This window comes from Lathyrus oleraceus, chromosome 3, assembly GCF_024323335.1.
Source record: "Lathyrus oleraceus cultivar Zhongwan6 chromosome 3, CAAS_Psat_ZW6_1.0, whole genome shotgun sequence".
NCBI lineage: Eukaryota > Viridiplantae > Streptophyta > Magnoliopsida > Fabales > Fabaceae > Lathyrus > Lathyrus oleraceus.
Window position 1 is genome coordinate 30,665,905 of NC_066581.1, and position 13,509 is coordinate 30,679,413.

General features: G+C 33.6%; 1 protein-coding gene across 1 annotated transcript; it reads left to right on the forward strand.

Annotated features, from left to right (window-relative positions):
• Nucleotides 1-511: 511 nt before the first annotated feature.
• LOC127132290 (benzyl alcohol O-benzoyltransferase) lies at nt 512-2,358 on the forward strand. The gene is made up of 2 exons (XM_051061202.1): nt 512-998; nt 1,310-2,358. The coding sequence occupies exons 1-2, from the start codon at nt 558-560 to the stop codon at nt 2,201-2,203; spliced, it is 1,335 nt and encodes a 444-aa protein (XP_050917159.1). The 5' UTR covers nt 512-557; the 3' UTR covers nt 2,204-2,358.
• The last annotated feature ends 11,151 nt before the right edge of the window (nt 2,359-13,509 follow it).

Genomic DNA, 13,509 nt, shown 5'->3' on the forward strand with positions numbered 1-13,509 from the left:
GATAATGTATTATTCTAATTTTTTTTAAAAAAATAGTATTTGAAGGGAATAAATTATTCATAATGAATTGAATCAAATTATTCGTAAATTTAAAATAAATTGAATTTAAACTTAAAAAAAAAATTATATTAAATTTGAATTGAGCTTTAAGTCGATTCGAGAATCTATATCCAATTCGAATCCAATTTTATGGAATCGAACCGAAGTGAAACAAATTAAATTCAATATGACTCATTTCCTATCTTACATAATGATATCTTATTTTAAATTATACTGTTAAAATTTGTTTCAATTCTCATCTCTTGTTCTCTCTAGGCTTCATTGCTTCCTTTTATTAATCTACCTACTATAAATATCTATTACATGTTTCCCCCATAAAACAAACTTCACGTTGCTTGAAAACTATCACTACCGTTAGAAGATAAGGTGCAATTCTATCACATGGTTCTTAGATTTTCAAATTTTTTATATTTATTTTTGTGGGTACCACAAACACTCCATTTATAAATAAACACAATCAATGTATATATCACTCGTTCCAAACACAAAGCTCTAACATGTCTTCATCACCATTAATATTCACAGTGAGGAGGTTCCAACAAGAGTTGGTGCTTCCAGCTTCTTCAACTCCTCGAGAAGTTAAATTACTATCTGACATTGATGATCAACAAGGTTTGCGTTTCAATATCCCATTCATATTTGTCTATCGCCATGAACCATCAATGGAAGAGAAAGACCCTGTTAAAGTTCTGAGAAATGCACTCTCACAAACACTTGTTCATTACTATCCATTTGCGGGAAGGATTAAAGAAGGTGTTGGACGCAAGTTGATGGTTGATTGTACTGGTGAAGGTGTCATGTTCATTGAAGCTGAAGCTGATGTAACACTTGATCAATTTGGTGACTCACTCCATCCACCATTCCCTTGCTTCCAAGAACTTCTGTACGATGTTACTGGCTCAGAACTAATTATTGATCGTCCCATTCGACTCATACAAGTTAGTTTTTATAATTCCTGAATCACTAAAATTTAAATAAGTAAATCTAAACATGATTCCTTCACCTATTTAATTTTATTCACAATTTAAATGAAATGTGATTTTTTTAAAATTTGTTGTGTTTTAAGAGCCTAATTTTAAAATACAAAGTAGAACAAAACGTCCATTGATATAGATTTTACGACTTATGTGTTGTTGTTTAAAATCAAAATTCTTGTAGTGTATATATTTTTGTTATTTTATAACTAAAATAAATAAATGTTTGATAAAATGGGTTTTGTTGGTTTGTAAAATATTTTAAAACATTACAGGTGACACGTCTCAAGTGTGGTGGCTTGATATTGGTAATAAATTTTAACCATACAATGAGCGATGGAGTTGGTATTAAACAGTTCATGGATACATGGGCAGAAATGGCTCGAGGAGCACATCAACCTTCCATTCAACCAATCTGGCGTAGAGAGATTCTCATGGCAAGAGATCCCCCATGCATTACGTGTAACCATCGTGAATATGAACAAGTACTTCCACCAAATAATACCATCAAGGAAGAAGATACTACAACCATACTCCATCAATCTTTCTTCTTTAAACCTTCAGACATAGCTGCACTTCGTCTCTTGGTTCCATTTCAATGTACCACATTTGATATTATCACTGCATGTTTTTGGTATTGTCGCACAAAAGCATTGCAGTTAGAGCCACAAGATGAAGTACGAATGATGGTCATCGTCAATGCACGTTCGAGGTTTAACAATAATCATTCCCCCCAACTTGTTGGATATTACGGTAACTTTTTTGCTTATCCATCAACTGTCACCACTGCAGGGAAACTTTGTGAAAACTCACTAGGATATGCAGTTGAGTTAATAAGGAAAGTAAAAACCGAAGTTACAGAGGAATACATACAGTCTGTAGCAGATCTTATGGTTATTAAGGATCGATGCTTATTTACAACCGTGAGATCATGTATTATTTCAGATTTGACTCGAGCTAAATTTAGAGAAGTGAATTTTGGATGGGGTGAAGGGGTGTATGGTGGAGTCGCAAAAGGTGGGGCTGGACCTTTTCCAGGTGCAACTTATATTGTTCCTCATAAGAACGCAAAAGGAGAAGATTGTTTCATGTTGCCAATTTGTTTGCCCTCTCAAGTAATGAAGAGGTTTGCTAAAGAGTTAGATCACATCCTTGATAATCAGAGTTAACCTAGAACATCACAATAGAATTATCAAAACATATGTTATTTATTATTTTAATTTTTAAGGTACTTATGTTGTTCCTCCAGATAAGAATGTAAAAGGTAAAGAATGTTTGATATTACTTATTTATTATGAGATGCTTGGTAGCTAAAATTATCCTATCACAAGTGGTCATAATTAACTAATTTTATTTTATGTGAAAATATATTTATTTATATATTTGTAAGTTACAATATATAATTTGTAGTATATATATATATATATATATATATATATATATATATATATATATATATATATATATATATATATATATATATATATATATATATATATATATATATATATATATATATTATAAAAACTAACTATTATGGCAGTTAAATGGATGTTAAAACTATCAAATTTTTGCAAATTGGCATTTTCAAATAACACCATAATTTTGACTATGGTTAGATATACGTCAGTTTGACACTAACGGCCACCAAAACCGGTTTAATATACCTAGTATAAAATGACCTTTCTGCGATTAATAATGGAAATTTAAACCATTTTAAATTTTACTGTTTGTAAATACTTTCTCTAATTTTTGGGGGGAAAATAAGAATTTATATATATCCAAAACAATTTGTACAAAATAATCCAAAGGGGTCCAGCTAAACACACCTAAAACTATATGCTCACAAACCACCTATCTCAAAAGCAATTGAGCAATATACTTTCGAAGGCTAGATTTCGTCCAAATTCTATGAACACTATTATCTATAGTATTTTCCTTTATACTAGTATTGCTATTACTAATGTTGTAAACACTTTCGTTCATATGTTTCCAACACTCATAAACTGTTTCCACCAACAACATTCTAAGAATCTTGGCTCTCTAATGTTTGCTCTTATTAGCATTAATCACCCATTACAATTCTTGATCCCAGCCCTGTGGTTCATGATCCACATTTATCCAATTCAGCACCACTTTTCATATGTTCCTCATGATCCTGCATTCGAACAAAAGGTGCTGCAAGTTTTCCACACTATCACAGAGTACGCACATGTTGTCGTTCAACATACCAAACTTTATCATCCTAACTTTTATTGCAAGTAGATCATGGCACGCAAGCCACAACATAAACTGTGGTCTTGGTCGACACTACGCCAAATAAGGGAAAAGAGGGCGCTTATTTTGGCCTATAACAGCGCTTTTAAGCGCCCTCTAAAGTGACGCTGGCATAGGTAAAGACAATGCTTTGTTTTCCTGGAGAAAGCGCTCTCTAAAGTGGCCCTTTAAGGGCCACATTATAGTGCGCTTTCAGAAAAAAGCGCCCTCTGGAGTGGTCCATAAAGGGCCACCTTAGAGGGCGCTTTCTGGACAAAGCGTCCTCTAAAGTTGTCAATGTAAAGTGTTTAGAGGGCGCTTCCTACAGAAAGCGCCCTCTAAAGTGTTAGTTATTTTTAAAAAAATTGTTTGAAAAACAGTGGGTATTTAATTGGGAACCTGTTCGCATACTGCAAAAGTGTAAAATTCATATTGATTTCATCCTTTAATCCAATGTTATACACCATTAATCCATTGATATATACAACATGAATCCATTTATATACAACATTAATCCTCCATATATACAACATTAATATATTGATATTCATGCATGTACAACAACATTCCATACATATATGTACAACAACTACAACCTATATGATTCTATGATCAATAATGAATTGACACAATTCATCCTTCATTTCATCCAAATGAGCTCTTGAGTAAGATTTGTATTCGTCAAAGTACTACAATTAAGAGAATAAAACATATTCATGATTTAGTAACAAATTAGATGAAATATCCGATAATATTAAAATAAACCCTAAGTTATTATTCCATACCATTTTTGGGATGTCTATACGATTCAACGCAATGATATCTCTCATAAATCTCAATACAAAAAATCCGCAATCAATCGAATTGTTTTGCTGAGGACACTACACAGAAAAACAAACAATATATATATATATATATATATAGTTAATTTCTTACAAACACTATTATAAGCAAAAATAAGAAACTTAATATATACCTGAACTCTGACCCAGGTAATGTCCTTCCTATTACGATAATTCTTTTTCGATCTAAATTTTAGTATTGCCCTAACAAAATAAAAACGTATATTGAGATCAATCTGACACACATAATTAAATATACAAATACACACGAATATTTAGGGGAATTTCACTTACGCGTCAACCGTCTTCTTCATACTCGGATATTTACTCCAATTACCCGGTAACGAATCGAGATAATACACCATTAGTCTCGAAAGATCCATAGCAACCAACACCCAGTGACCACTGTAAAATAAAACAAAAATTTAGATGCATGAAAATTTTCTACGTAAAAGATATACATAGATTAGAATGAAATTATTAGAAAGAAAATTTAACTCGTTGCCAGAATTAAACGGTAAAAATACAAACTGGGTGTAGTATTATCGCCGGCCACCATGAATCTATCGACTAGTTCATTCATTACGGATGTTGGATTTTTCGTTATAAACGTTGTGTTGATACGGGAAGCAGCAATAAAATTGAATCGGTTACACAATTCAGTTCCCCGCATCAATGTGTCATACATATACCTTAAATAGAAACATAATAAACATTAGACTACTCATTAAAATGTGTAAATAAATTGTTCAACTAAGTAAATAATAGATTGATCGGAGTACCATATGTATGTATGAATGACAGCGATGTCCAATTCTTCGTGTTCAAAAAGTTGTTGCATGTCCTCCTTTGCAATTAATTCGGAATGAGCAATTCCGAAAACACCTTCATCCATATCTACACTACGGATGGCGCCGTGCATAATATCTGACTCTTCCACCATTTTCTCAAGACGCATCATAATTTGAGATTTTGTCCCGGACGTCGTTGGAATTTCCTTACTAGCTTTGTCCAACATTTGACCGGGAACCTAAAAATATAAATTAAATCATGACTTTTTATGATGCAACAGAATCGTTGTGTATATAATTCAATGGGTATATATATTTGTACCTATTTTTGAGATTTAGGATTTGTTTTTGTCCCGGACTTCGTTGGAATATCCTTACCAGCTTTTTTCAACATTCGACCGGGAACCTAAAAATTCATATAAATTAAATCATGACTTTTTGTGATGCAACAGAATCGTTGCGTATATAATTCAATGGGTATATATATTTGTACCTCTTTTTGAGATGCAACCGACTCGATGCGTCTTGAAATCCCTTTACCAGCTTTATGTGTGGGTCTTGTAGGAGTCTAACATTACCATGTAATAAGGATTGATTAAATATCATAATTGTAGCTGAATTGAAATGTGAATACTAAATATTCATAATCATTTAGAACATATATACCTCGGCATCTGGGAAAATTAGATCTGACGGCCATCCAACAAAGGATCCGACTGCATCTCGCATCAACGTTGTCTCTGAAACAACGTCAGGTAATGGTAGAAGCGCGTCCGTATCTAATACAAGGTCAACCGAAACTTTCATATATCCCACCGGGAAGGGATTATGGTGAAGTAATTCACCCGAAGTGTTGTGCATTTTTCCCTTGCCAACTATGCGATAAGTTGGTGACGATAGATACAGCTGACAAGGTGTAATGCCCTAAACCAATAATAAATATGTTATTGTTAACGTGTATATGTGTCAAGTAAAAAATTGCTATTTTAATTTCATAATAACATATATAATTACCTCGGGAAATTTCGGTTGACAATTGATACTAGCTCGGTCACTAGTATGTTTTTCCTCGGAACCGCGCCTTTCCTCTTTATACCTTGCATTCTCCTTTTGCAGTTCGAGTACTTGTGCCCTTAACTCCGCCAAGGTCTCCATCACCTCTTTGTTAAGGATTTTTTGTTTTTGGTTTTTTATAAAATAACGACGGAGTCACACCAAAACCCTTACCCCTCACACGACCGGAATACTCAGGAACATTTAGTACTCGACTAAGTAGGCTCCTGCAATCCTGGACCTCGGTTGAAGGTAAGGTTTGGGATAAAGTCTCCTGAAATATTATTAGAGGAGATTAAAAATGAATTATATGTCTAACAAAATTTTCGATATAATTAAAGAAATAATGTTATATATACTTACACATTCGTCATAAACATTTTGAACCGCTTCAACGACAGCCCCATCCTTCCCAACCCGAGCAGCCTTCCACAATACGTGCTCCGGAAGAGATGTTGCGCCACTTTTCTCCTCGGCTAGCTACACATTGAATCAGATTATAAGATCATCAATTATAACATATTGTGACAATGTATAAGCTCATAGCATTTGAATATACTCACAATTCTTTGTTGTAACCATGCATATCCCGTACGCCCTTTTTTGTACGGATACGCGGGTTTTGATGCCCTTTTCCGATTTTTGTCGCTTACTTCCTGGATAAAAAAGTTTAAGGCATATCAGAACCAAGTAACTTAACAATTGTATAATACCATAATTAATAGACATTACATGGAATTTTTCGTTTCTTCGTTTGGCGACAAAGTTATCCCATTCTTCGGCTGAAATAATCTCCGCATACTTCATTGACCGTTCTGCTTCAACAAATTTTCCTTCCTCATCCTTGAGAAATTTGTTGGACAAAAAGGATCGAAATCCTCGGAGTCTTTTTCCGGCCAATTGAATACAATATTTTTGCCGGCTTTCATCGATGTGAAAGGATCTCTAAAAAACATACACATGGAGTGTGTTATTATAAGTAATATTATAACAATATATGGTCAACAAATAGTCAACAAAAAAAACATATAACAATATATGGTAAGTACCTGTATCTTGGACCATATTTTTTCTTTGCCAACCTTCAATTCCGGACTTCTCCAATTATCACATGTAATCGGAATATGTTGTCGAACAAGGAAACCAATGTAACTTGCCAACATTGAACCGTTAGGCTCAATTAGTTGGTCTTCAGCACTCCAATGTACTTCGAATTTTTCACCCTTGTCTCTTGCACGAATGATTGACTTCATAACAGTCAATCCTCGTTTGATTTCATTTTCAACATTGTTACGTGATCCACTCGCGTCATGGGTATCATCTTGGTTACTAGCCATTTTATCTGTAATATAGAAATGATTCAATAAGACCCAAGTAAGACAATGACCATATTCGTGAAGCTACACAAAAAACACATTCATATACCTTCCATTTCTCTCATGTTACAACAATCTAAACTCTCTCTTTTTTTCATCATTATTGAATACAAACTCACACACACCTACTGCATACAAAAGACCAATGCAAACTTATGGTGTTTGGAACATGAACAAACTTGCATCCATAATCATCAAACTTCCAAGCACAAGCTCAAACACACTCCAAATGACATCAGTTTTCAATCAGAAATAAAAAACCTTACATAACCATACAACATACAACATTCAGTGATCAAAACTATACACAAAAAAATAACAAAAAATGATTTTCAACAAGGTGCTCATGAACACCATATAGTGCTCGTTTGCCCTAAACAACATTAATCAACATAATGCACAAAATGTAAAACTCAGTTTAGAAAATGCCCTAATCAAACACCTGAAAATACAAACTATTGAGAGAAATACCTTCAAGGTGACGGTAACGATGGAGAAGAAAGTGAACAGTGACGGTGGACGCAGATAACTCAGTGAACGTGAACGCAACAGCAGAAAAAGGAGACGGCGACGATGACGGTGAGGGAGGGAGAACGAACGGAGGACGAGAGTAATCGCAGTAGAGAGTAATCGCAGTAGAGAGAAAACCCAGTTACGTAAACGAAATAGCATATAGCGAGGGAAAATAAAGAGACATGCAGTATATGTTATAATTTTAATGTTTACTAAAGGGGACCTTAGAGGGCGCTTGTGTAAAAAAAGCGCCCTCTAAAGGGGGCCTAAGAGGGCGCTTCTAAAAGCGCTCTCTAAGGCTTTCTAAAAGCGCCTTATAAACTGGAAATGTACATGGACTTAGAGAGCGCTTTTTTAAAAGCGCCCTCTAAGGGTACCCTTAGAGGGCGCTTTCATAAACGCGCCCTCTATTGGTGTCCCTCCATTTCCTCCATTTCCTCATTACTTTAGAGGGCGCTTTGTTACAAAAGCGCCCTCTAAAGTGTGCTGTCTATTCCAGTTGTTCGCTCCTTATTTTTTCTCTTCACTTTAGAGTGCGCTTTTGTAATAAAGCGCCCTCTAAGGTGCGCTGTCTATTCCAGTTTTTGGCGTAGTGCGAGCTGCATTATCATAGAAAATTTTCCTCCATGGCATTGATTGGTGTTTCTCCACCAGACTATAATACACATTCTTCATGCCGAACTTTTCCTCCCCCTTCAGATCATGCCATTGTTGCATTTTCTGCATCTTTTCCCGTTACTGCAAAATACTCATCATAATCCATGAGCAATTACCTCCTATCGGTACAATCATGATATTTTCCTTCTTTACATAGTATGTATGAACCCATCTTATCCAAAGACTATCCTCTTTATTGCAAAGATACCACAACATCTTAATAAGATAAGTTTGATCCCATTTTGTTATGGCTATCACATTCAGTCCTCTCTGCATCTTCGGGGCACAAACATTCCTCCATGCTACCGGGGCCTTTCTAGTGATGGTACTTTTACCTGTCCAAAGGAAGGTTCTGCACATGGCTTCAAGTCTTTTCGTGACCCCTTTCGGCAGCGTGTCACGTCTCGAAAAATACGATCCTTCGCGATGGTCACGGAAAAAATGATTCGAACAGAGTCGCCACCGAACTTTAGTTATTCCAATGAAGGAATAGGAAAATATCGATAAAACCTTAAAAAATAGAATAATGACCGTCGCAACCATATCCGGGTTCGGGAGTCAATTACGTAAGGGAAAGATATTATCACCCCTCACGTCCATTGTACTCAATGAGAAACTTTTAGTTATTTTGCGATTTAGAATATTGACTTATGCTAATTGTCTTCTTCGAGTGAATAAAATATTTGAAAAGAGAAATGAAAGGAAACCTCAAAAAAGGGAAAGTGAGATTTTTTATTAGTGTGTTCGCCAAGATCTCACAATCTCGTGTCAACGTAACCTTATGGTGCAATAAGGAAATCAGAGCATTCGTAGTTCGGGGAACTACGGTTTGTTGGTGTCTTTTAATGACCAACTGTTTGAATCGCATTCTAAAGGCTAAACATTGGCTTGTCTACTCTCGACGGAGGCTTAAGCACTAATTTATTATGCGCGTTAGAAGGGATTGAACAATGTTCTTTTTGAAAAAAGTATTAATCAGTTGGATTTAATATGATGGGAGTTTTGTGGGATGACGATTACTCAGATAGTCGAGTAAGACAACTCGCATCCAAATGATCGAGAAGAGGAGTCGAAGGCTCAAAACCATCTCATTTTTCATCCTTAATTATAAAAGGATTTTATAACGGTTAGGGTGTTTTAAATGGATGACGAATACTCGGATGGTCGAATAATGCAACTCGTATCCAAGTACTCGAGAAGAGGAATAAAAGACTCTAGATCATCTCCCTTTTCATCCTTAATTGCAAAAGAATTTAAATAAGGTTAATGTATTTTGGACGGACGACAAATACTCGAATGTCCGAGTAAGGCTACTCGTATCCAAGTAATCGGGAAAGGGAATGGAAGGCTCCATACCACCTCATTTTTCGTCCAAGTTTGTTACTAAATTGAGTTTTGACTTAAAGTTTGATTATGAAAATAGTTTGGATGTGGCGGGGGCGTACTTGATGTTAGATCAAACGTTTAAAATTTATTATGAAAACAATTGATTTTGAAATTAATCTTGAAAAAGTTTTGATGTGATTCGTGAAATTGTTAAAGATAGCTTTAATATACATTAGCTATATCAAGTTAATTAAATCAATTAATCAACATAACGAGGAGGGTGCAATTATTGACATGATGGTATATATAAAAAAACAAAGAATGGGCTCAAAGGCCATCACAAATTTAAATAAACTGAAGAAAAACTAAGTAGCTAATAATAACGCTAAGAAAACAAAACAAATAAATAAATAAGTAAGAAAAAATAAAACAACAAACACTAATGTGGAAGATGCATACGAGTATGTAATCATCTTGCAAAGGGATTTTAATTTGATTTTTTTTTAAAAGACAAAAATCAAATCTACACATATATTTTTGGGAAACTAATTTACACTCCATATTTTTATGATGGACAAAAATTAATTTCTCTCTTTTATTGACATCCTGATTCTTATATCTATATATTTTCTCTCACTTTCTTGTCACTTTCCATAGAAGCAATGTAAAACAATCCAAACGTAGTACACAATAATAAAGAAACTAGTACCCATTGAATATCATGTGTCAGATCCTCATATCATAGTACACATCCATAAAACTGACAAGGACAATCAGGACAAAAAAACATTTAATATTCCACTACTAATAACAAACTTATTCATTGCATATATCAAAATAGAGAAATGATATTCCTACACCAAAATCTACACCTACACCCGTATTTCACTGTTCACCAATACGGTGAACAGTAAAATATTGTAATAATATATATTTTTAAAAATAGAATATTAAAAAGAGATTAATTGTTATACACTGCCAGTGTAAAAACTTTTATACTATCAATATATCACAATCATCCGTTTGTGTTACTTTATATGTGATTACAATAAAAGTCAAATTTCTCTAACAAATCAATGGTTGTAATTAACTGACAATGTAAAATATCTTTACACTGTCAGTGCATTTCAATTAAATTCTATTAAAAACTATTTATTTTTTTTAAAATTAAATGATATTGATATAAAATTATGTGATTAACCAATTTTATAATTGTATTAACTAATTTTTTACATTGAATTAACCAACTTTGATGACTACTCAAAATTTATTTGGACAACTGAACATTTATTAACCAATTTCATAATTTTATTAACCAACTTTTTACTTTTTATTAACCAACTTTGGTGTACTAGTAAAGATTATTTTTAATATCTGGACGTGTATTAACCAACTTCGTCACTTTATTAACCAATTTTTTATATTTTATTACCCAACTTTATTTCATTACTTTAAAGGTATTATTCACGATTATTGTTCACGGGCACTGTTTATACACTATTCATGTATTGTTATACATTGTTCATGTACTGTTCATACACTTCATAATTATTATTTTTTAATATAAAAAAACACTGTTCACCGTATAAATACGGTGAACAGTGTATACGGTGTATGTATTTGATGTAAAAAGTGGTGTATGAATAGCATAGTTGATCAAAATATGATGCTCTTTATTTGCTTTCATTTTCATAAAACTAACACTCTTAATAATATGAGTACTAATTAATAATATTAATAATATTGAATTATCAGTTTGACTTTTCAACTATTAATAGACTTTTTTTTTAATTTTTAATTTTAAAACCACAAAGCCAACACTTTCTCTATTTCCACGTTCAGTTCTTTTCCCATATCATTTTCTTTCATTTCTTTCAAAAAAACCAACAAAAATCAATAAAACAAAGTGAAATCAAAACAAATGAAAATAAAAATAAAGCTACTTGAAACAACTAATAATGGTGTGGCGTCGGATTGACAAAGAATGATAAAACGGCGGCATGAAGCGGTGGTGGAGTCTTAGGTCGCCAGATTCGTTTCGATGGTGGTGCAGGGGTGGTTCTGACGACGTTCGAATGCATCCGACGAGCTTGGCTTCTTGATTCCACTTTCTTCTTCTTCTTGCTTTTGATTTTGTTTTCTCTATTTTTTATGATTTTTTATTTATGTTGTGGTTTGAGAGGTTGTTGTGTTGTGTATTATTCTTTGTTTATTTTGGTGTTAATGAAGAGTGTTATTTAGTGGAGTTTATGAAGGAGGTGTTTTATGTGAAGGTGATAGTTCATGGTTGGTGTTGATTTAAGGTTAAAGAAGGTAGGTAAAGGCTTATATCAGTAAGTGAGAATGAGGAAAAAAATGTATAGTGAGATGGAGTAAATGTGTGTAGTATGGTATATGAGAAGAATTGGTTTTCTTATGAAGATGGAGTTTGGAGATGAGGGAGGAGTTTATAGAAATGTGAGAAAAATGGTTTTATTAGGTAGAGTAATTGAAGGAGCTAGGCGCAGCGGAACAATGACGAGTTTGTGGTGCTTGTGGAGGCGGAGGAAGGTAAGAGTTTACGGTTGATAATGGAGACGAAGGCGTGTGTAATATTAAGGGTGGAGAATAACGAAGAAGAGGCGTTTCGAGGACGTTGAAGAAGAAAAGGAATCTCCTCTCTCCTCTCTCGTTTCTTTTTCTTTTTTTTGTTTTTCTAGATCCCTTTTGACCCTCCTCATGTGATGGACCAAAAGAAAATCCCTCCCCTCACTGCTAGCTGGCCGAAGATGGAAGGTGATTTCCCGCCCTTTTTTTAGACGCATGTCATTTCCTCTATGGAGGAAGTGAGATATTTTATTTGCAATGTTGAGAGAAGAATTGTATAGTGGGGTGCGTGTCAACTTCCTAATGGGAAAGAAAAATATTTTGTTATTCTGAGTTTTCTTTACTTAATTAGTTCAATTAATTATTATTTTTTGATTGGTGGATAATAAAGAATGGGGATAATGCATGTGAACCTTTGATTAAATTCGAATCGACGGTCCAGATTAAATCAAAGAAGCACACTTAAATTTAAAATGCCTACAATATCCTTTTTAGATGATTTAATTGATTTAAAATAATTTAAATCAATTGAATAAAATAAAATTCACAACTTTCTAAAAAAATATGATAAAAATAAAATGAAGACATGAGAATTCCTATTTAAACTTTCTGAATATTTTGGCGAAAGAATAAAAATAAAAAGAGTGATTATGAATAAAAATCGGGCGCAAATATGCTCAAAATATTAAATCAAATGCGCTAAAATGATCAGCGGGAAATAAACCTCTTGGAAACATACAGTTATTGATCAGATTCTGAAATAAATTTTGACCAGTTAAACAGGCATATGCTGATCAAAATGCGACTGAAAAATTAGTCAAAAAATAAAACTAGCACACTAAATGAAACTAAGTGAACCGTAGATCGATAATACTGACGTTTGCAAACTCTTTTTTGAAACTTTCTACCCGCTGATTTTACATGTATTTGAGAAAATGATTCAATCGATCTGTCTGGATATTCGAGAATTTATTCTAACCAATTTTAGGTATTATTCATGATGGAATGCATGGTATGATATACAGATGATGCAAACTGAAAATAAAATTGAATATATGAAAGTTTTAAAATGGTA